Source organism: Podarcis erhardii, assembly GCF_964252035.2.
Source record: "Podarcis erhardii genome assembly, chromosome: 1".
Classification (NCBI taxonomy): domain Eukaryota; kingdom Metazoa; phylum Chordata; class Lepidosauria; order Squamata; family Lacertidae; genus Podarcis; species Podarcis erhardii.
This window is the reverse complement of record NC_138497.1, coordinates 84351017-84374064: the sequence shown is the minus strand read 5'-3', so window position 1 is coordinate 84374064 and position 23048 is coordinate 84351017. Positions and strand designations below refer to the sequence as shown.

Sequence of the window (23048 nt, the reverse complement as noted above, 5' to 3'; positions counted from 1 at the left end):
CAGGGTGGAATCCTGCAGTTACCATCTGATAAGCAAAACATTCCATTGAGCTCAGTGTTGCTCGTTCACAAGCACCTGCCCTTAAGAGAACCTCCTTGGGAAGGAGCAATACGATGCAGGGTTGAATCCTGCACTTACCAGTTGGTAAGAAGAGGATTCCATCATGCAAAGAAGCATGATTACATGGCACATGTTTATATCAGCAGCTCGTTTGGAGATATCCCTAAGGACCAAAAGTCCTACAGGTGGAATATGAGGCAGAATGCTAGAGGGAGAGATACACACATAAAGAGCTTGGAAGCAGTCAGGGGGACTCATTCAGAGTGCATAAAAGAACAAGGAAATGGACACTCTGGTAGGTTGGGCAGCTGACTTAAAACCAAGAACCAAATCAGCATTGTTCTACAAGGGGATAATTTCCATGTTTTAAAAAATGTGTATCCTGTTGTGAACGAGGAACACTTGAGGAGAGTATATTTTTTTCCATGAGATGGGGAAACAATCAGTGCAGAAGTGCCTCAGCATGGTTAGTGGTGGAAAAAAATGGACACTGTCACATTCTTCAACCACAACTTTGCTCACCTTTCTTCCAAGAATGGTGAATTTTACCTCTCTGCAGGAAGAGTGACAAGTGCAAAGTATCGCTCAGTTCATAACTATATTTCTTCTGGCACTTTGGGAGTGAATGTGCATTTCTTTATATGAGATCTTAGTATTTAACATCTTCGTATATGTAGATAGATACATTTTTTATGTATAGATACAGAGAGATACATCCTTCAGACATTGAGCAGCGCAGGGTGGAATAGCAACCCTTATGGTGAAAAATGGGATTTGTCTAGGAAAAAAGAACAGAAGTATGATATATATGAAGATGGAAGAACCAATCTGTTTCTCATTTGTGTCATCCATAAATCTGTTCCATAGGCTGATTCCATTAATCAGGCATTTCTTTTCGTAAAATTCCACAAAAAAATGCATTTATATATGTGTTGGTGTATATTTCTATATGTATTTTCTCTCTCTCTCTCTCTCTCTCTCTCTCTGTGTGTGTGTGTGTGTGTGTGTGTGTTTCTAAATGTACTTTGATACCCTTAAATTGCAGAGAGCAGTGTTGCAAAATTCAGAGAAGTGCAAAAATTATCCAGTCTAAGAAATTCAGAGCAAGTCAAAAAAGACGAAATTCCCCAAGCATCCGTTAACAATATGGCCAAGGATCTACTTGCCTAGAGATTATTCATAAAAGTGTCAGGTGTGTTGTGATTCAAGCAAAAACCTGATTGGGAGGTGGCGTTCATGGGGTATCAGCTTTGTTAGAAAGGCAGTTTGAAAAAGCTGCCCTGCTGGCAAGAATAAGGTGCTGCTACGGACCATTTCACACTTTATGTAGCAGCACGTCCATTTTGTCACCTGTGCACTCAAAAGGTTGCTGCAACCAATTTAGTCTCTTCAGTGTACCTGTATGACCATGATGATTGATGGGGAGGAGGGGTGGCACTTACATGACCTCTCATCACTGACATCAGTGCAGCTTACTGGGAAGGAGAGGTTGCCAAGATATAAATCCTCCAACAGGAGTACCAGATTGGCTTCATAGCTGTGTTTGCACCACACAAACCTCCCCACCACCTCACCTCTCCCAGTAACCCACACCAGTCACAGAAAGTTAGGCAAGTGCCACCACCCCTCCACCTTGATCACTTTTGCTGTATGGTGTATTCACATTTGAATATTTCCCTGCTGTGTACAATGGATATATTACACACCTTATTCTGAGGAGGAAATACAGAAATGTATCAAAATGAGCAGCATTTCTATTGCTTTCCTGACCCCAAATGACAAACAAAAAAAAAATTATAAGGAGACAAAGTTTTAGCTACCCGTGTTCAGTCATAGGGTTTATCTGGTAAGAAGGTCAAGAAATGCTTTCTGAACCCAGGCAAACTCTTAGGGTTGAGGTGGTGCTTGGTTATGCAGATCAGAAACACATAACATTTCTCAAACAATGATTTCAGCTGGTGGTGACATTGTGATTGCATCAGAACTTAAAACAGAACACCTACAGAAACAAAACAGTATTTTTAAAAAGTACCCACCAGAAAAAATTATCATCCACATATGCTGAGATAACACTACTGTATGTTTTCTGCCTGTCAGAGATAAGTGAATTTCTCCCCTGATTTAATCATGCCCTGTTTAACCAGATGATCTGATTCGGAATAAATGGCAGATGCCAATCACACCGTGACGACAGTGAAGGAGTTCATTCTGTTTGGACTCACCGACCGCTCGGACCTACAAGTCCCCCTCTTTGTCATCTTCCTCCTGATCTACGTTATCACTGTGATGGGGAATCTTGGGATTATCCTTCTAATCCGGACTGATAGCCACCTCCATAACCCCATGTACTTCTTCCTCAGCCACTTGGCTTTTGTTGACCTCTGCTATTCCTCTGTCATTGCCCCTAAGATGCTGGCAAACTTCTTAGCAGCTAAGAAAACCATCTCGTACTATGCATGCGCAGCACAGCTGGGCTGCTTCCTTACTTTCATGATCACAGAGTGCTTTCTCCTGGCGGTGATGGCATATGACCGTTACGTGGCCATCTGCAATCCACTGCTTTATCGGATCATCATGTCCCAGAGAGTCTGTATCCAGCTGGCAGCTGGCCCTTATGCATACAGCTTCTGTGTTGCCTTGTTCCACACCATAGTTACATTTCGTTTGTCCTTCTGCTCTGCTAATGTGATCAACCATTTCTACTGCGATGACCTCCCGTTGTTAGCCCTTTCCTGCTCTGACACCAGCACGAAGCAGATACTGATCTACGCTTTTGCTGGTTTTGATATGCTATGCTCCCTTCTCATTGTTCTCATCTCTTATACGTTTATCCTCTCAGCCATTCTGAGAATCAGCTCTGCTCAGGGACGACTCAAAGCCTTCTCCACGTGTGCTTCTCACTTGACTGCTGTCACCATCTTCTATGGCACTCTGATCTTTATGTATTTGCAACCTAGTACAAACCACTCTCTAGCAACGGATAAAATAGCTTCCGTTTTCTACACACTGGTGATTCCTATGCTCAATCCTCTGATCTATAGCCTGAGAAACAAGGAGGTGAAAGATGCTCTGAAGAGAACAACAGAAAGAATTGTTGTTGTCCGCTGATGGATAATTAGGACATTCTTCCTAATGTATTTTATTCATGCCAAGAATGGAATGTGTTGTGTGTATGCTTGGAGTGGCCAAAAGGAGGTGATGCTAGAAAGCAACACAGGAGATAAGATGGAAGAGCCTCAATGTAGGGATGGATAGATAAATCAATCTCTTTCTGGGCCATGTCACTTCCACATGTGCTCACTCAAAATGTCATTTAATTCCCTTTCCCCATTAATCTGCTAATATATTTCTTCTCAAAAATCTGCAAGAAAATGTTCAGTCAAATGTGTGCCTCTAAATATATTTTATCTTAAAGTGTACGTTTTAATACATTATTATCATTTCTTTTGAAATGAAATCCATTTCAATAAGGGTTTAGGCCCAGTTCTGACACAGAAACTGCTTTGGTTGCCCTGGATTACGACTTCTGTCACTAGAGAGACAGGGGAATTGTGTCACTGTCAGTTCTCCTTGACCTCTCAGTGGATTTCAATACCATGGTATACTTCTGGAGCAGCTGTCCGAGTTAGGGGTGGGTAGCACCACTTTGCAGTGGTTCTGGTATTACTTGGATGGTCATTTCCAGAGAGGTCTAGAGGATGGCAACACAAGAACGGGCCTTTTCTGCAGTGGCTCCCCTTTTGTGGCATGCTCTCCCCAGGGAGGCCCGCCTGGCGTCTTCATTACATATCTTTAGGTGACAAGCGAAAACATTCCTCTACAACCAGACCTTTGGCTGATTAACATTCTGTGACCTTTTAAATGTGCTTTTAGAAGTGGGATTATTGGTTTGGTGTATTATTATTATTATTATTATTATTATTATTATTATTATTATTATGTATTTTGTGTTCCCACTTTGTGTTTTTATGTTTTGAATCACTCTGTGATCTTTGGATAAAGTGCAGTGTACAGATTTATTTATTTATTTTATTGAATTTATATACCACCCTATACCCAAAGGTCTCAGGGCAGTTCACATAACAAAATCAGAATATAATACCACAAAATATATAAATATCTTCAGTGGAGCTATATAGGCTCCACTGGTGAATTTGTCAGTGTACCATCAGTGTATCTCTCATGGCAATGGCATAGCTGGTACTCTGTCAAATCCTACAGTTATTTAGTTGGTGGGTCTCTTTCGGCAATGTATTTATTTTTGAAAAGTATATTATTTTTAATGTACTTTTTTAAAAGTACATTAAATTTTTAAAAGATTAATCAATTCTAAATCACCACATTTTTGGTTGAATCTGCTCCTGCTCGATTAGCTGACTTAGACCAAGGACTCAAGCCATATAAATCATTCAGTTATTACCAACTTGAGCCCAGTCTTAGGCTGGTAAACTATCATCTGTTTAATTAGACTATTGCATATATTGATCTAGTATAATTTAGTAGTTAATTTTTTGGCTGAAGATATTAGACTTCCTGTTCTCTTTTATCATTGACGATGTCATTATTTCAGTTCATCACTCATGGAAAAGGAATGAAATGTGAAAGTTTGGTAATAATACCAGGAATAATTGCAGAAGAGAAATCCAGTATTTAAAATAAGGGCTAGTGTAATCATTTATATTAACTGTGAACTCATTCTGAGATTATCAACCCTTATGTGGCTAAAAGGAATCATCCATGCCCAAGAGAGAATTATTGGTAGCTCCATGATTTGCAGAAGTACAAAAAACAAAAACAAAAATCAGGGGAAGAAGGGACACAAATGTAGCCCAGGAAAGAATATGTTCAATGGACACAGGATGCAGAATCCTTTTAGTGATTAGGTTGACATAAATTCAGTTGGGACCTGTCCTTTTATGTTTTAATTCATGGTCTTGTATATCTGACTTGATTGGCATTTTTGTTAGAGGAATTCCTTTTGTTGATGTTGTTCCAGTCATTTCTTCAATGCATATGCCAAGTACTGCAGCCTTCATTGCACCCCAGAGAATATGAGGTTCGACATTGGGAGAGGCATTGCCAACAAAGTAATTTGTTATAACCATTTGGATTGCCTCTGCAATATCTTGTGGTACAGCAGGAATGTATGCAACCACCATATTGAGTCAGGGATAATGGGGCCCTGTATTTGTAAAGAGGCCTTAGTAGGGGAGTGATCAGATAGAGTCATGGGTTCTATGTTCAATAAAATCAAAATTAGGGAGACAAGAGATTAAAAAGAAAATTCATTCCTGAATAAGAATGAAATTTCAGAGATAAATATGTGTGATAGCTTGCTCCCTGATTTATCTGACACCATCCATTTTTTAGATTGTATCTGTTTAAGAGTGGGAATATACATTTATTTCCAGAATAGCTGCCAAGAGACACATTGGGAAGTCTATCCAAATGCTTACTACAGATAGCATTCAAATTGCCTGCAAAAATAGTTTTATTTTGTTTTATTAAAGATTTTCTTGTTTTACAAAAGTGTTTGCAATGTCTCTCTCATACTTTTTCCCCATGTAACATTTTTACAAATCAGTTTCATTTGTTGAGACATTGGGAAGAAAAGGGGGAAAGAGGTGGAGGGGGGAGATGGGTGGGGGTGGGGTCGGGCGACGGTGTTACTATTTCACTTGTGTTCCTTTGGTGGTGAGAGAGGTTGGGGTTGGCCTAGGGTGTGGTTGTTCATTTGTGGTTGGCTGTGATGGTCTTTGTTTTCATGTGTGAGTGGTGTGGGTGGGAGTTTTGAAGGTAACACTCAGGTTCCATTTTACAAATGCTTGCTATGCGAAAATTCACTTTTCTGAACAAAATGAATTAGTATCCATTCCTCACTATATGCACTACGGATTGCATACTCAAGAGTGCATTAGAATTTTTCCAGTAGGAATCAGTGAAAATCATTGACTTGTTATGCAAACAATTGCCTAACAAATGATTTCCATTGTGTTCATAAAACAGGACCAGTGTTTAAACCAATGCAAATAAGAGTGAGGGTACCTAGCATTCCAACCACACACAGAACCCTTCCCCGTAGGTCCTGAAAATTACAAGATTTGGACAGTGGTTCCCAATTGGTAGTCCGCAGACCCAGGGGGTCCATGTAACCCACCCAGGGGGTCCGTGGCACCATTCACATAACAAAAACTACCATAAAGATATCATGATTTTCAAAAGTAGGGGTCTGTGGCTTGGCTTTTGAAAAATACGGGGTCCACAGTACTTAGCTAACTGGGAAACATGAGATTAGGACATGGTTTTAGCAACACCTCTGGACTGCTTATTACCTGGAGCCATATAATATTTGCTAAGGTATGAGTAGGATAAGAGGCTACTGCTTGTAGCTGCATCATGTGTCTCCTGCAGAAAGAAACAATAAAGGGCTTCTGCCTCCTAATGTACTCAGAGTTCCTCCATTGCTTGATTAAGCCTTGTACCTTCAGTGAAACACTATAGACATCAGCCATGACAAAAGAGGAATCCCATAATGATACACAGGCCCAGGGCAATCACTAAAATCTAATGTGTGCATTCTATAACAAATTCCACATCCCCAAAACTCTCCACCTCAACTATTCCCTCCCACTCCAGACCCTATCATGCCTAAACAAGCATCCTCAGAAAGACTAAGGAACTTGGGGTGCAAACAAATGGTTTTCTGGCTTTCAAATGGTTTGTGGATGGGGCGGAGGGAAAGACCACATCCACATGAGTATAAGGAGCATTCTTTTCATTGTAAAATCCAATCAACCAACAGTAACATTTATACCACCTCACACTAACACCACAAGATTAATTTCTTGGAGAGCCAAATAAAGAATAGTATATATACAACCAAAATGAGAGGTAACACCGATAGGATAAAGATACTCATTTCTTCATTGTAGTTGATGGTCTCATGAAGTTGGGGGCTCATGGAGAAAAAGACACCAGGCTAGGCTTTGGGCTTCGGTGTTTCTTTGCAGATGTAAGAAGGATTCCATACCTGGTGCTGACTCCAAGTTTCTCCTTTTTCCCAGGAAATTCACAATTTGAGGATGAAAATGTAAGTCAGAAGTTTCAGAAGAGGCTGCAAAGAGCATTTCCCCTACCCATTAGGTGCCATTGCAGTGTGTAAGCAATACGTCCACCCAAACACCCTGTTTCAATTTTGAAGAACTGGTGGATCTGAAAATTAGATGCTGATGAAGAGTGAGAGATACTATGTTGTATTTGGGCTGTACTGTCAATATTTTATGGAGATGGAAACCAAGAACAAAAATTAAATCGGAAAAGTGGGGAGGGAAGGAAGAAACCAGACAGCAAGGTGCAAGAACTCATCTACCACATATTAAATACCATACATTCATAAGCTGTAAAAATTCATATTCCCTCTCCTTCACCATATGGTGGACACATCTTCCTCATGGATCATTTCATTTCATAACTAGTGAATGAATAGACATTTAATGCAATAACACTTTCCTCTGCAATAATCTCTTCAGGGCACCCTTCACTTCCTTGTTCCTTAGGCTGTAGATCAATGGATTCAGCATAGGGATCACCACGGCATAGAACACAGAGACTATTTTCCCCTGTTCTAGGGACACACTAGAAGGACGTCTGATGTACATGACAAAGAGTGTCCCATAGAAAAGGGTGACAGCTGTCAGGTGGGAGCCACATGTGGAGAAAGCTTTGTACCTCGCTCCGGTATTGCGAATTTTCAGAATAGTGAAGAGGATGAAGGTGTAGGAAGTCAGAATAACAGCTAGGGAGCTGATGAGGTTGAAACTGGCAGAAAGTAACATCAGGGTCAATTTGACATGGGTGTCAGAGCAGGACAGTTTCATGAGAGGTGGGTCAGCACAGTAAAAGTGGTTGATGACATGGGAGCCACAGAAGGTCAAGCGGAAAGTGAATATGGTCTGTATCATGGCATCTAGGAAAGCATATGCAGAGGGAACAGCCACCAGCCACATGCAAACCTTCCAGGACATCTTTGTGGTATATGTCAGTGGATTGCAGATGGCAACATACCTATCATATGCCATGACAGCCAGGATGAAGGACTCCGTAAGCACCAGTGCAATGAAGAGATAACACTGTATCAGACATCCAGTAAAGGAAATGACTTTATAGTCTGCTACAAAATTGGCCAGCATCCGAGGTGTGACATTGGAGGAATAGCAGAGGTCTACAAAGGACAGGCTGCTGAGGAAGAAGTACATGGGAGTGTGGAGTTGGGAATCCATCCTGATTAATGTGATCATCCCCAGATTCCCTAGAAGGGTGATAATGTAAATGACTGAAAACAGCATGAAGAGAGGAAGCTGCAGCTCTCTACGATTTGTGACACCCAAAAGAATGAAGTCAAATACAATTGTGTTGTTTCTTTCAGCCATCTACACATTTATAACGTCTTCTGAAAATGAAAGGAACATACATGCAAAGAATGTGAAATCAGACTTATTATTTGATGTGCTGGTGAAGAAATATTCTTCCCTAGTTTTATTATGTGGTCTCAAACCTCTACTGTTTTTGTGTGTGATTCAAGGGAGCATCTTGGGGTCCTTTTTATCTCCATTGTTTTAACACACAACAGAACTAGCTTGAAGACAACATATTTTGTTTCATAATAGACTTTGTGCTACCTGAATGAAAAGGGAATGAATAATAGAAACATAGTTAAAATGCACACATGCACAAACTTATAAATTTGAAAAAGGTTAGTATTATATGAGGGAGGAGACTACGCAGAGAATAAGAACACAAAAAGCACCATCTAGTTCAGTATTTTCTTTTCCGCACCTGCCAAACAGATGCATTTGGAATGTGACAAAAAAGTGTGTGAATGCTATTCTGACTTGTTTAGCTTCAACATCTGATCATCAGAGGTATCCATATTCTCATGGGTAAAGCAGGTGATTAAAGTGGGGACCTTGAAGTGCTTTCTGGTGCACTGGTGATCTGGATATTATCAGAACTTATATGTATGGAGAAGATAGAGCTATGGATCTCTTTTCTATATGCAGTGGGCCCTCTAGATATGAATTTAATTTGTTCCGGGGGTCCGTGAGCACCCCAAAAAATCCATAACCAGAGGTGCTGCTTCTGCACATGCGTGCAGCAAACCCAGAAGAATACTTCCAGGTTTGCCACATTCGTAACCTGAAAGTTACGTATCCAGAGAGGTACGTAACCCGAGATTCCACTGTACAGAAGAAAGAGGTGGTTACATTGACTCACCATATTTTTTTTGGGGGGGGGGGTATAGCTAAAGTAAATTTCAAAAAAGAACCTGAAAGCATACACAACCATAGCACTCCACTCAATATTCCAGAGTCAGAAAAACTACTTTCAACCTAAAATCAAACAGCTTGTCAATAGCTCCAAATTAGATGAAAGGGGAGAAATGAAAACAAGATCGAATGAAAGCAAATGTAAAGTGATTCACACAATGGGGCAAAATATCAACAACTGACATATACAGGAAAGGGATCTGCTGATTATGATGATGACATAGCGTCTTGTGATCATGGTAGAAAGAATTTAGAATGGTAGCTGCATTTGGAATACTATCTACTGCTCTGGCCACACAGTATCAAAACGGGTATTGTCGATCTGGAAAAGGTGCAGAAAATGCCAGTAAAATGATCACGGGATTGGCAAACCTTTCCTTTAAAAAGTAAGGTGTTCGGACCTCATAGAAAACAGAGAAGAGTGGTGTGGTTAAAGTTAATAAAAATATGCATACTGTGGAGATAGTGAACAGAGACAAGTTCCTAATGTTGTTGTCTAAATAATAATGCTAGCCATAGGCGCCGACTCCATGGGGCCTGAGGGGGCCCGAGCCCCCTCAAAAATTCATTTGGGGGGGCTATGCCCCCCCCCAATAATTTAAGAAAATTATTAGTTATATTATGCTTTGTAAAATCACAAAATTATGTTGGTATTTTTTATTTTCCTTGTTTGACGATAGTTACCTTTTAAAATACATTCAGTAATGAGTTAAAACAAAGCCACTCCCGATCTAGAGAGGGGGTGGGGTTGCGGGCTCTCGACCCATCAACAATCTCGCGGGGCTGGCGTCAGCCCCGCGAGAAGCAGGGATTCCCCCTAGCTCATTAATATTCACCGCCCACGGCGGCAGCCAATCGGCTGCCGCAAAGGGCGGGCCCTCACAGGTTCACTTAAGGTCGGGGCAGCCCGGGGCTCGCCCCTTTCGTTCCCCCAGCAGCAGCGGTTTGGAGGTCTTGGGGCCCCCCCCCAATATTTTTTATAAGTCGGTATGGGCCCCCGCCCCCCCCCAATATTTTTTATAAGTCGGCGCCCCTGATGCTAGCACTCAAGGTCATCCAATGAAAGTGATTGGCAAGAGATTCAGGACAGTGACTGCCTTTGAGGATTTCAAAGGCAGTTTCAGTGGAGATTCATTCATTCATTCATTTGTTCATTCGTTTATTGAATTTATATACTGCCCTATACACAGAGGTCTCAGGACGGTTCACAAAAAAAGAAGATTAGACATGTTTGTAATTTTCAGACCAACTACTCATAAAACCCCAGGCGTGGTTGATTATTTTTTACCAACCTCCAAACTGTAAAGCTGGAGGGGAAACCACAGCAGCTATTCTAAAATTTGACAGGTTCTGTGCCCTCTTTAGCAGATGACTTTGCCTGCAAATCTCATCCATTCCTACCCTAAAATAATAATTAAAAGGTATATTTTTTCTGACTGATTCACCAACTACTTCAGACTGAGGTCTGTTGTTTTCCCACAGTTCTGAATTGGGGTCCAAACTAAATCTTGCTGTTGTTGGACACATCTAGCTGCAGCTAATTCAGAAACAGATAGGACCACTGCACAGTGGCAGTCTTTCTCAACACACTATGCTGTAGAAATAGAGCCCAATGGATGTTAGGTTGAATGCCTCAACTGATATAAGATGTCCCACACCCAAATATAGGCAATGGATGCTGGTAAAACCTACCTCAATGAGGAAATAGGCAATCCCACAGTCTCCCAAGAGCACCGGCGGCTGAATGAAGCAGAAGGCTTTATATTCATCTATGAGCCCAGGGAGATTGTCTCTGAAATGGCTCTTCTGCTCCACTTGTTGTCCTCTAGAGCCCTGAGAGTAAAATTACTGCTCTCCATCGGATTCCTGGGAGCTGTTGTTGACAATGAAAATGTGCCCCCTTTCCTGTTTAATTAGATTATAGTGGTATGACCTTTTGAACTAATATGAATCAGAAGATCAGAGATTGCCATCCTGGAATGTGCAGGAGCCATTATGCTTTTGAAGGGTTTCACTGCTGTCTCTGAGCTTTCATACTTTATTTCTTGAAAAAGCAACCCTGTAGCCCTCCAAAAATGAAAGTTATAGGACAAAATGTACAGTGAGTGGGTATGGCTACATTGTATATATATTTTTTCCTACTGAAGAATGTCCCCTGTTGCCATTAGACAGCAACGGGATCAGTGTGTGTGCGTGTGCGTGTAAAACCAATATTGTGTGATTTCCAGAATTAAAGCCAACACAACATGCAGTAGCTGATTTTCCATAATAAGCATAACTTTGTTGGGGGTAGCCATATCTCTTTTGCTTTTTCTGGCTACACTCCCCATGGCAGCCATTTTGTCTTATGCCATAACAGTTGTTTATTGACCGGTGCCTCCAGCACTCTCAACATTTGAAATGTACCTATTGGTTCAAAAGGGCTGGTAACCCCTGTAGCACATAATGTGTAGATTTGTTCTGAATTGGGGATGAGGAGCCAGAAGTGGAGTCTTGTGCCATATCCCTAGGAACCTACATCAAATAACCAAATGGTACAAATGATATCTGAGTGGCTATGGACCATAATGTTAACCGTAACTGCAGTACTGCACAACTAGGAGATAGAAAGTTAAGGTGAACATGAGCCTACATTCTTCCTAAGCTTGCTAATAATAAATAAATAAAGTAGAGGTGGTTTTTATTGTTATATGCTCCCTCCTTCCTCATATGGTTAGAGATTCCAAGTGGAAGCACTTACCTGTGTTTGGGAGATAAGACCACTGAAAACTTACGGCTTTTTGTAAAAAATTAAATTTTTTTCTAAAAAAAGTATGTGTGGAAATATGCAAATAGAACATAGCTGGAGGCAGACAGCTTTCATCCTTCAGGGCAGCGTTGCATTTCAGATCACCAGAGGCATTTACAATACAAATGAGTTTCTAGAGCTCAAAGGTGAGTTTCTGCTTCTCTGTCCTGTGTCTCCCATTCCCCATCTTCTGTTCCAAAAATGCTCCTATTGCCATCATACCCCCAAAGAAGACTCAGGGCACAATACTAAAGTGGGAGGATGTTATATTTATTAAAATGTGAAAATAACAATCAGGATCTGCAATAACCAAATAGAAAATTGATCTGATCAGACAAATCAAATAATCCAAGCAGGAAAGTTCCTCACTGATGGAGAGATCATATCCCTTCTTGCTCCTAGGCAAGGTACAACCTATGACCCCCACAGCAAATATTGAAGTAACACTTCCTCCTTGCTATCAGGGCCTTGGGTTTTTGAGCCAAACAATGCATCACAGCCCACTGGTTTGACATTCTCCCTAGTACATATGCTACATGACACCCACAATAACCCACAAAGCAATTGCAATGAAGGCTGACCAAGGAGTGCATTTAACAATAATGCCTTGCATAATACCTCAGGAATTTACTCAACAGATCTTAATTCCACTTTGCTGCCTAGACTACAGGCCAGATTAAACCAAACAAGGAACTCCACTCCAAACAAGGAACTCCCAGGAGAGTAAAGTAGGTGAAAAAGAGGCCAAATTCCAGGGCAATTAGGTGCTCTACCAAGAACTTCTACTCAGTCCCTTCAACAAGCATCTAGCAAAGTTCACACCATACAAAGGCAGGACGGGTGTGTACCACACAGTTTGGGGCAGTTTAGGGAGGAATTTCTGGTCTGTGACCATAATAAATTGATTGATTGATTGATTGATTGATTGATTCATTCATTGATTCATTCAGTTTGGGGAGGAGCTGGTTTATAAGCTAACAATTATGCTTCTATCTCCATACCGTGAAGAAACTGTGTTTGTTCCCTGTTTAAGGAGAGACGCCACAGACCCTCCTCCCAAGACCCTGGAAGAACCTGAATGCTGTCTGTGTCAGCAAGTAAGGAGAAGAGTGATGGTGGGGCAGCTAGTCCATCTCCACATCACTATCTGGTAGCCCTGCCAACCTGGAGGCTTGTGTTTTGTTAAATTGGAAATATTAATTTGCATTGTATTTTTGCTGGTTTAACTTACAATATGATCCTTGTATTTTTTGCTTTTCTCTGCTTATTTTTATTACTTTTTTTCCCCCTCTGGGATTGAAAGCATTCAACAAAGAGCACCCTATAGATAAATGTAAGTAAATAAAGAAAACAAATAATTAAATGCCTCTTTTCAACCAGGCTATGACAGTTGTAGAAAGAGTATGGATTTCACCCGCTCAAAACCCCACGGGAATCACAAACATAAATATGCTTTTCTGTTCTCAGCAACTCTGGGGGAAAGAAATTCTCAGAGTATTCTTAATTGACTTCCAAGGCTGCACTAAAGTAATGATTGTGTCATGTCTTTGGGGATCCATGCTAGTCAGGAAGTTCAGGAAAATGTTAGTGGTCACATGTCGTACAGCTAAGTATGACAGTATAAAACTATTCTTCTGCCTAGCTCCAGTGTCAGTGCTCTGGACAGCGCCAGATTTAGGGCAGTTTCCCTGCACAGGGGGCACAAAATTGAGAAGATCCATCATTGAGAAGATTCATTTCGGGGCCCCAAATTCTGGATTCACTCAGGGTGTCATACTACCAAAGATTACCAAAATCCGCCCTTGCTCTGGACTCTGGGTGGAAATGTCTCCAACATTTCCTGAACTGGTAGGCTGAACATGGCTGTAAAAAGTATTCATTATTTGTCCCAGAAACAGTGATTATTTGTAATCCCATACAGCACTGTATCTATGGGGGTGGGGTTGTTCCAATCTACAGAATGGCAAGACCGTGCTGGCAAAATAATCCTGTGGTTAGGGTAGCTACTCATTTGTCATCAAAAAAGAGGACATGGGTTGGCATGTAATTAGCACATCCTAATTTGTATGTATAGGTGCAAATGTTGAAAGAATTATGATAATTTAAGGAGAAATGCAATATATCTCACCCTAATGGGGAAGTATGTGACTGGATGACCTTTGTTTCTGCTCATTCTACAGTCCAGGGGCTAATTGCTGATGAGCAAGTTCAAGGCTTCTGCTATCTCTTCTTATGGCTCTTTATCTTAAAACTGGATGTGGACCACACAGCCCTTCAAACAGAAGATGTCGTCAAACTGAGGACTGTCATCTGGCAGCACTTCAAAGAGTGAACCATCCGGTGAAACGTCAGGCACATGGTACCTGACCCAGTGATTATGGCATAAACTTACACACGGGATTCCTACTTTCCTCTATACTTTTAATGGGAATTATCTGGGGCTTGTTTGTGCCTAGATGAGCTTGAAGGGTAGACTGGGAAAAGACTGGGAAAGATCCTGCAGAATCCAATTCCACAGTATGTTCTAGGCTAGCCTTCAGCAGCATGTTTCCATGTTTATTCTTCCATAGATATTCTACTCAATTGTCATGGCCTTCAGTTGAACAACAAACTTATTGATGATGATGATGATGTTCTTATCTCCTACAAGGGAAGTATATTGTGCCAGTGTCTGCCCGAAGGAAGGAAGAAACATAAACTGGGTTGTTTTGTCTTTCAGGAAAAGCACTTAGACTGCCTGCATTTCAATTCTTGTATCTCAAAAGGCAAAATGCATAGCAGAATGGTGAAAGGAAATAATACATCAGGATCTGAATTTATTCTCTTGGGATTTGCAGAGTATCCTAAACTGCAGCTCCCACTCTCTGTTCTGTTCCTGCTGGTCTATATTATTACTGTTGTGGGAAATCTGGGGACAATCACAGTAATCAAGATGGACTCCCAACTCCACACACCCATGTACTTCTTCCTCAGCAGCTTGTCCTTTATAGACTTTTGCTATTCCTCCAATGTCACACCTCGGATGTTGGCAAATTTAGTTACAGGCCACAAATACATTTCTTTTACTGGATGTGTGATACAGTGTTATCTCTTCATTGCTCTGGGTCTCACAGAATGTTTCATCCTGGCTGTCATGGCATATGATCGGTATGCAGCTATCTGCAATCCACTGACATATACCATAAAGATGACACCAAAGGTTTGCATGTGGCTGGTGGCTGTTCCCTCTGCATATGCTTTCCTAGATGCCATGATACAGACCATATTCACCTTCCGCCTGACCTTCTGTGGCTCCCATGTCATCAACCACTTTTACTGTGCTGACCCACCTCTCATGAAACTGTCCTGCTCTGACACCCATGTCAAACAGACCCTAATGTTACTTTCTGCCAGTTTCAACCTCATCAGCTCCCTAGCTGTTATTCTAATCTCCTACATTTTCATTCTCTCTACGATCCTGAGGATACCCTCTGTTGAGGGTAGGTACAAAGCTTTCTCCACATGTGGCTTCCACCTGATGGCGGTTACCCTCTTTTATGGGACAGTTTTCGTCATGTATATCAGGCGTCCTTCTAGCCTGTCCCCAGAACGGGGCAAAATAGTATCTTTGTTTTATGCAGTGGTGATTCCCATGCTGAATCCACTGATCTATAGCCTAAGGAACAAGGAGGTCAAGGGTGCCATGAAGAGACTGGTAGGGAAGTATTTTACTAATATACACCGTAAACGATAATGTCCATTAATTCCTTATTTGAAGGTTAATATCCACTATTATTTATTTCCATAAATAGTGTGAAGTATATGCTTATATAAAGAACTGTTGTGAGTGTTGTGTGTTTCTGTTCTGCTTGTAATGCCAAAGGCATTACGCAACAAGTAACCATGTTGGTCAACTACTGCAGCAGAATGGGTTCAGCTCTTGATCATTTTTGATCAGAGCTAGTTTCAGATTAAACTAATATTGCAGTTTATGGCACCTGCACTTGCTGATACTTATAAAGTGGGAAGCTGGCTTGCTCTTACATTGTACATTTATATAGTCTAAAGACAGAAGTGGACATTACAAATGAAATGGAACAACTACTGAAAAATAGCAGCCTAGTTGTTCAAATTAGAGCTGCCCATCCCATTATTATCTATGATTTTAAGGACATGTGTTGTATAGAATGGTCATTATGATTTTGGAGCTGTGTGTAGCTATTCAAACATGACATCCAATGTATGCATGTCTGGCAGACTTGGGGATGGGAAGCCATGGGCAAAGGAAGGTGCTATCCAGAGCCTTCACTGCTCATAGACTTTTCACACATCTATGTAGGTTTGAGACCATAGCAAACTCTAATAACATGGTAGGCCAAGCATTGCCATTTCTTCCACTCCTCCTCACTTTCATCAATTTCTGAGTGGCTCTCAGAGCTTCCATCAAACTAAAAAATAAACACAATTGCCTCTGTCAAGAGTGGTGATGCAGTAAGGCTTTAAAGCAGCTACCACATTGTTAGTGGTTGTTTCTAACCCTAAGAAACACTGGGGAGGCTGACAAGGGAGAAAACGGGTTAGTGAAACCTCAATGCCCTTGGATAAGTCACTAATTTGGGGCTGAAACTTGTAGGTCTTCCAAGGATAAAGAAGTAAAACACTGCCTTTATAATAGACCCAGAGAAACCTGTTGGTTTCGCCCCCCACAGAAATATTGACAATGACAGCTCTATTTGTGCAGTGTTAGGCCTGATTCTTTTTATCTTAGAACAGCAAAGCTTGGGCACAAGGGCTATGCACTGAATTCAGCCAACTCCCAGGCCAAAATGGGATGATAGGGAGGGAAATTGGCTTCAACGAAGTTGGGGTGAGAGTTAGACAGTCCTGGATCACTCCAGTTTGCCTTGGACTATGCAGAGTGACCTGGGCTGTCAAGGGGCAGGGTGTTTGGCAAGGAAGGCCGATGCACCTTTATAAGCCATTCCAAAGCAGGAAGAAGACCCCACCACCACCAGCAGGTGGCCTCATTGATGTGCTCCAAAGGAAGGCAAAGCAATACTTTTGGCACCAGCTTTGCTGCAGGAGTTGCTGAAAGGAGGCATACAAGGCACTTTCCAACCACCTTAGGAACTCCACTCCAGATTTATGTAGGGTTTACTTTAGCCGAAAAATATTCCACAAGGCAGCAGAGGTTTAGGATCAGAGTTTTCCTTCCCCTAGATGGGCAGCCTTCCCAGATTGATGAGCCCCATATGCCTCTACACCATGTGCAGAAACCCCCTTCTTGACCGTTGGACCCACTATTGGTCTCGTCCACTCAATCCACTGAAGCCTACAGGGCTTCACTCTTCACCTACAGGGGACAGACTAGTCCCTAACACACCGAGGGTTTAATACCCACTGGCTACCCTCACCTGGTTTAGCTGGCCAATTGAAGCTATTTCCCGGGGTGTGTTGCATGCTGTTGCATGCTGACAGCTTCTGGAAGCTACAGGTGAGAGCTGAGTGCAGGGTGGGGATCAAAGGTGGATAAACTACCTCAGAAGGAGCATGATGTGCCCCCCACCAGAGGTACTACCCCTCCGCTAAGATCCCAATATCTGTTTTAATTTACTAGAATAAAAGGACAAAGATGTGCAGGAGTTTCACAACAGCAATTGATTGGTTGTTAAACTAAAAGTGATTACAGTAGAAATAAAACTGAGCCAATACCCAGGAATGACATTGATACTGTCTAGTAAAGTTTTTAATCATACAGTGATTCACCTTTTGTTCACCTTTTGTTACATATGTTACAGTGGCTTTGTAAAGTAAAGGTAAAGGACCCCTGGACGGTTAAGTCCAGTCAAAGGTGACTATGGGGTTGCGGCGCTCATCGCGCTTTCAGACCGAGAGAGTCGGCATTGGTCCACAGACAGCTTTCCGGGTCATGTGGCCAGTATGATTAAACCGCTGCTAGGAAGCTGTTTACCTTCCCACTGCAGTGGTACCTATTTATCTTCTTCCACTGGCATGCTTTCAAACTGCTAGGTTGGCAGGAGCTGGGACAGAGCAACGGAAGCTAACTCTGTTGTGGGGATTCGAACCACCGACCTTCCGATCGACAAATCCAAGAGGCTTGGTGGTTTAGACCACAGCGCCACCCACGCCCCAGTGGCTTTATAAGTCTATATCTCAAAGAGGGTAAGAAGATCCTGTTAGCTCAGTTTCCTCCATACTGAAGTTCTGTTCAAAAGTATCCCTCATACATTGGGCCGGTGCATAAGAGTGTGAGCCTGCCTTCACAGACCTTGCACCTGCCATGTGCCTACACTCTAACATTGGCCTGTACAGTGCAAACGTCTGCAAGGGGAGAACCTTTATGTATGTATGATTCCATACAGTGGTATGTGTGAATGCTTTCTCCTGCAAATGCTCAGATGGGGAGGAGGTAGTTGGTTCATGCAATCTCCAGGTGGGCTAGTCAGCATGGCCCCACTCCTCACATGAGGGATATTTCTGAATTGGATTTGAGTTGCCAAGTATTCAACTGTTGAGCATCATGGTTTTCTTAAAGGACATTTATTGCTCAGAAGGAGCTCTGAATCACCCTGAACAGGCTTACATTCACAATGCAAAACAACATCTTATTTTCCTTCCTTTTCTCAGAGCGCCATCTTCTGTCTGATGTCTGCAACAGCAACCAAAATGGGCAGGATTCCCTGTGTGTTTTCATAATACATTATGTATTCCAGGCCTACCAGCAGAATGATAAAATGGTGTAGCATTGTACAAAAGGATACTTTTTTCTGTGCAGTATGTATATTTGCCATACATTCAGTGTAAGGTATTTTATTGAATAAACCAGGTGTTTTATGCAAATGAATTACATTTTCCCCTCTTGTCCCCACATTCTCAAGACTAACTCACCAAAAACCTCACAAGGCCCTACAGTGTGGAGTACCATTTTACACCAGAAAACTTCCAGTGAGCATCTCTAACATGGCATCACATGTGAATACAGTCTGTGTTGCATCTTTAATTCATCTTGCTCTGCTAAATTTATCTTTTTGTAATCCACTTTGAGGCTTTTTCTACAATTAAGCGGCATATAAATTTTATGAAATAATTATAATTAAAAAAATAAATTCTGCTACTATTTAGTTTCCACTGAAGGTCATGTTAGAACAGGAAATCGATAATATGGGAAAAAATAATAATACAATGGTGCTTTATCCAAAAATATTTTAATTATATTTCTAGAATTGAGAAAATAGATCATCTTTATGAAACCTTTAAATAGTTTGTATTTCAATTTGATATTTCTTTGGGGATGACAAGACTTTTGCCAATATACTTCAGGGGTAATCAACATAGTGCCCTCCAAAAGTTGTTGGACTGCAGCTCCTATTATTCCTGATTATTGATCATGCTGGCTGTGGCAAATTGGAAATATAGTTCAACAACACCCAGAGGATACTACATTGGCTACTCCTGTACTAAATTATACAGCATATTTTAATTCAGCAAATGAATTAAATGCAGACAGAAGGGCTCCTTTCATTCATGTAGGGTTTTTGACTGGCTGAAGGATCAAAAGAAAGAGGTGCAGGGTTGGGGTTTTTTTTTTTGCCAATTACTCCCTCCCATTGAAGCCCCTCACACTGTTCTGGAAGGATCCAGAACCCTCCTGAGCAGGTTTCCAGGGGTGGAAGTGACTGCATGGGGAAATGGCAAAAATCACCTTCTCTGTTGCTACTGATGGAACTTCACTCAGAGAAAGCTCCTGTTGACAGAAAGGAAATTAGGATCCAAGCCTATGGATGGCATTCAGTGCTAGCCCTACTCAGAGTAGTCCTAAGTTAATACACATTACTAACTTAGGTTCATAAATTTTAATGAGTCTACTCTGAGTAGAACTTAGTTGACTCAAGGTCTCTGTAAGTTATTTCTGTGCGATCCGGATACCTGGCTGAATTACAAGTCATTAGGTTCCATTATGATGAAGTTGGGGATATAAGGAGCTGCCTTACACTGAATCAGATCATTGATCAATCTAGATCAATATTGTTTACATTGACTGGCAGGGACTCTCCTGGGTTTCAGACTGGGGTCTCTCCCAGCCTACCTAGAGATGCTCGTGATTGAACCAGAGGACCTTCTGCAGGCAACACAGATGCTCTTCCACTGAGCTGCAGCTCTACCCCAAACAGTCTGTTCTTCCCAACATAATGAAAACATGAGCTAAACAGTACTGGGTAAAAATCAGCTGATAACATTTACATTTAACAATACATTTATAAAATTGTGCTAGAGCCAGTCTACCATCAACACGCCCAAAGCACACATTGATAGTCTTCCAATAGGCAGCATGTTAAAACATGGCTTTCCTACGCACAGCTTTTCTCAGAGCATCCTTTACCTCCCTGTTCCTCAGGCTGTAGATCAGTGGGTTCAGCATGGGAATCACCACAGTGTAGAAGACAGAGACTATTTTGTCCTGGTCCATAGAGTGGCTGGAGCTGGGTCTCAAATACATGAACAGGATCGTTCCAAAGAATATGGTGACTGCCAGTAAGTGGGAAGCGCAGGTAGAGAAAGCTCTGCGCCTCCCTTCTGAGGAGCTGATCCGTAAGATGGCAGAGAGGATATAGATGTAGGAAATAAGAATTGTGATGAGGCAGCTTAATTCATTAAAACTGGCAAAGACAAAAATGATGATCAGGTTGATGTGTATGTCAGTGCAAGAGAGTGCAAGAAGAGGGGGCGTGTCACAGAAGAAGTGGTTGATGATGTTAGAATCACAGAAGTGCAGGTGGAACGTGAAATAAGTGTGAATTGCTGCATTTATAAATCCAGCTAGAAACGAGGCAATTACTAAGTAGCTGCAGACTTTCCATGACATAATCACCTTGTAGAGGAGTGGGTTGCAAATGGCATTGTACCTGTCATATGCCATTACCGCCAAAAGGAAACCCTCGATGCCTGCAAATGAGCCAAAGAAGTAGAACTGTGCTGCACATCCATGGAATGAAATGATGTTAGCATCAGCTACAAAGTTCACCAGCATCTTGGGAGTGATGACAGTGGAGTAACAGAAGTCAACAAAGGACAGGTAGCAAAGGAAAAAATACATGGGCGTGTGAAGTCGAGAGTCAATTCCTATTAAAACAATCATTCCTAGATTACCCATGATGCTGACAGCATAGATCCCTAGAAAGATCACAAAGAGGGGAATCTTCAGTTCTGGCTGATCTGTCAGTCCACGAAGGATGAACTCAGTCGTTGTGGTGTAATTCTCCATGACCATTTCCTCCCCATGTGTAATTTTTCTCATCCTAGAATATTGGGGGGAAATTGTGGACCTGAACTTGTTTATAAAAGTGAATACCAAACGCATTTTAATTCCTCCCTTTCTTTCCTTTCCAGTCATGATATCAAGTCTATAGAACAGGCCTGGGGAACACGTGATCCTCTAGTGTTCTTGGAACTCAGTCATCTGTCATCTGGCTACTTCCCAATAGGTTTCTACTAATGGAAACAGTACCTGCTGCTCATGAAAAGCTATCTGAAAACCAGCAGAGCTCAACAAAGGTCTATAATATGCACCTTACCTTTTTTTACTTGCCAGACCAATGGATTAATCATGCAGAGCAGCCCAAAAGGCTTATGGCTTTTTTAGGTACAGTATGTCCATGGTGTAAAAAAAACTCCTGCAGATCCTGTGGTGATTCTCATCTGATATGATCCTTCTTAATCTTTCAGTTTTAGATGGTTGGGACTAAAAATTAAAAGGAAACAAGGAGAAGTCTAATTTCCAGTGGAGAAACAAGGATCACTTTGCTGCCCTGCTGTGTACTGTTGAAGGCGGTGGTGGGCTTGCAGTGCCCTAAAGAGATTCTTCTTCTAGTTTTAGAGAAGCGATTGCGATGGTTTCCCTGATTCCTTCTCTGCCTGTCTGCTACCCTGGGAAGGCTTTTGTAAGGGGGAGAGAGGTGTGTTCAGTTCTATGAGAGACAGAGAAATACCCTTGGGCCAACTGAGAGAGATAAGGAGGTATGCATAGGCATGTGTGTCTGTATGTACATGGTGATTGCATGGTTGGATCTAGACACATCAAAGAAGCAATTCAGTTAAACGCGTTGTAAACTCATACAGGGAAATCTGGTAGGGAAAGACTCCACAGCGCCATCTGGAGTCACAGTGCTTTATCACATATACAACACATGTAAAACACTTTTTCTTTACCTATCTGGCTGAGCCGCATGTGTGAGCAACAGAAGGTGAGTCATGGATGGGCATTGTCAGCCTTGCTTGTGAGACATTGAATTCCCTCTCCATCCCTTCCTGCCATTTGTTTAGCCAAAGCTGGCTTGCTACTTTGTTCTCTCCCTGTCCTCCTTCAGTGAGATTCCCCTCCCACATTCAATCTTGTTAACAGCAATCAGAATGCAATGCATCTGCTAGCCTGAGCCCAGTGCATGATCATGTGCACTTTGTCCCTCTGCTAGGTCTTTCAGTAGATCAGGTTCCTTCCTCAATGCTTTTTTGCTGGCTGCAACATGATATGTATCAGGAAGTCACACACACATGGGCTAGGGAAGAAAAGCAAATTCTCTGCCTCTCCCATGGAAAATGCCTGTGTGTACTATCACTGTATAATCAGCTCTCTCCTTTTACTGCAGTAGGTTCAGTTAGCAAGATCCAAATAACACAGCATATTGTAATCCTCCTCCTCTTCTTTGCAGTTCTGACATCAAAGGTGCAAAGGAGAGAAGAGACTCCTCCCCACGCTCCAACATTTGTCCAATGAAAATAGGGGTGTCCCATTCCATAATGATAATTTTACTGTTTATATCCCGCATATCTTACTGGGTTGCCTCAGCCTCTCTGGGCTTCTTCCAACATATATAAAA

General features: G+C 41.8%; 5 protein-coding genes across 5 annotated transcripts in view; 2 read left to right on the top strand and 3 right to left on the bottom strand.

Annotated features, from left to right (window-relative positions):
- LOC309331250 (olfactory receptor 5AP2-like) overlaps nucleotides 1–23048 on the bottom strand; it is a gene marked incomplete at both ends in the record, with an annotated part of 35497 nt that overhangs the window by 3724 nt on the left and 8725 nt on the right. The gene's annotated exons all lie outside the window — the stretch shown is intronic.
- LOC309351708 (olfactory receptor 8U3-like) lies at nucleotides 2224–3168 on the top strand (the record flags this gene model as incomplete). The annotated part of the gene is made up of 1 exon (XM_081879542.1): nucleotides 2224–3168. The coding sequence occupies one exon, from the start codon at nucleotides 2224–2226 to the stop codon at nucleotides 3166–3168; it is 945 nt and encodes a 314-aa protein (XP_081735668.1).
- On the bottom strand, nucleotides 7551–8489 carry LOC309350827 (olfactory receptor 5M5-like; the record flags this gene model as incomplete). Its single annotated transcript, XM_081878106.1, has 1 exon — nucleotides 7551–8489. One exon carries the CDS (start codon nucleotides 8487–8489, stop codon nucleotides 7551–7553), a length of 939 nt encoding a protein of 312 aa, XP_081734232.1.
- Nucleotides 14957–15907, top strand: LOC309351699 (olfactory receptor 5M11-like; the record flags this gene model as incomplete). The annotated part of the gene is made up of 1 exon (XM_081879527.1): nucleotides 14957–15907. The coding sequence occupies one exon, from the start codon at nucleotides 14957–14959 to the stop codon at nucleotides 15905–15907; it is 951 nt and encodes a 316-aa protein (XP_081735653.1).
- LOC309350692 (olfactory receptor 5AP2-like) lies at nucleotides 20507–21469 on the bottom strand (the record flags this gene model as incomplete). The annotated part of the gene is made up of 1 exon (XM_081877751.1): nucleotides 20507–21469. One exon carries the CDS (start codon nucleotides 21467–21469, stop codon nucleotides 20507–20509), a length of 963 nt encoding a protein of 320 aa, XP_081733877.1.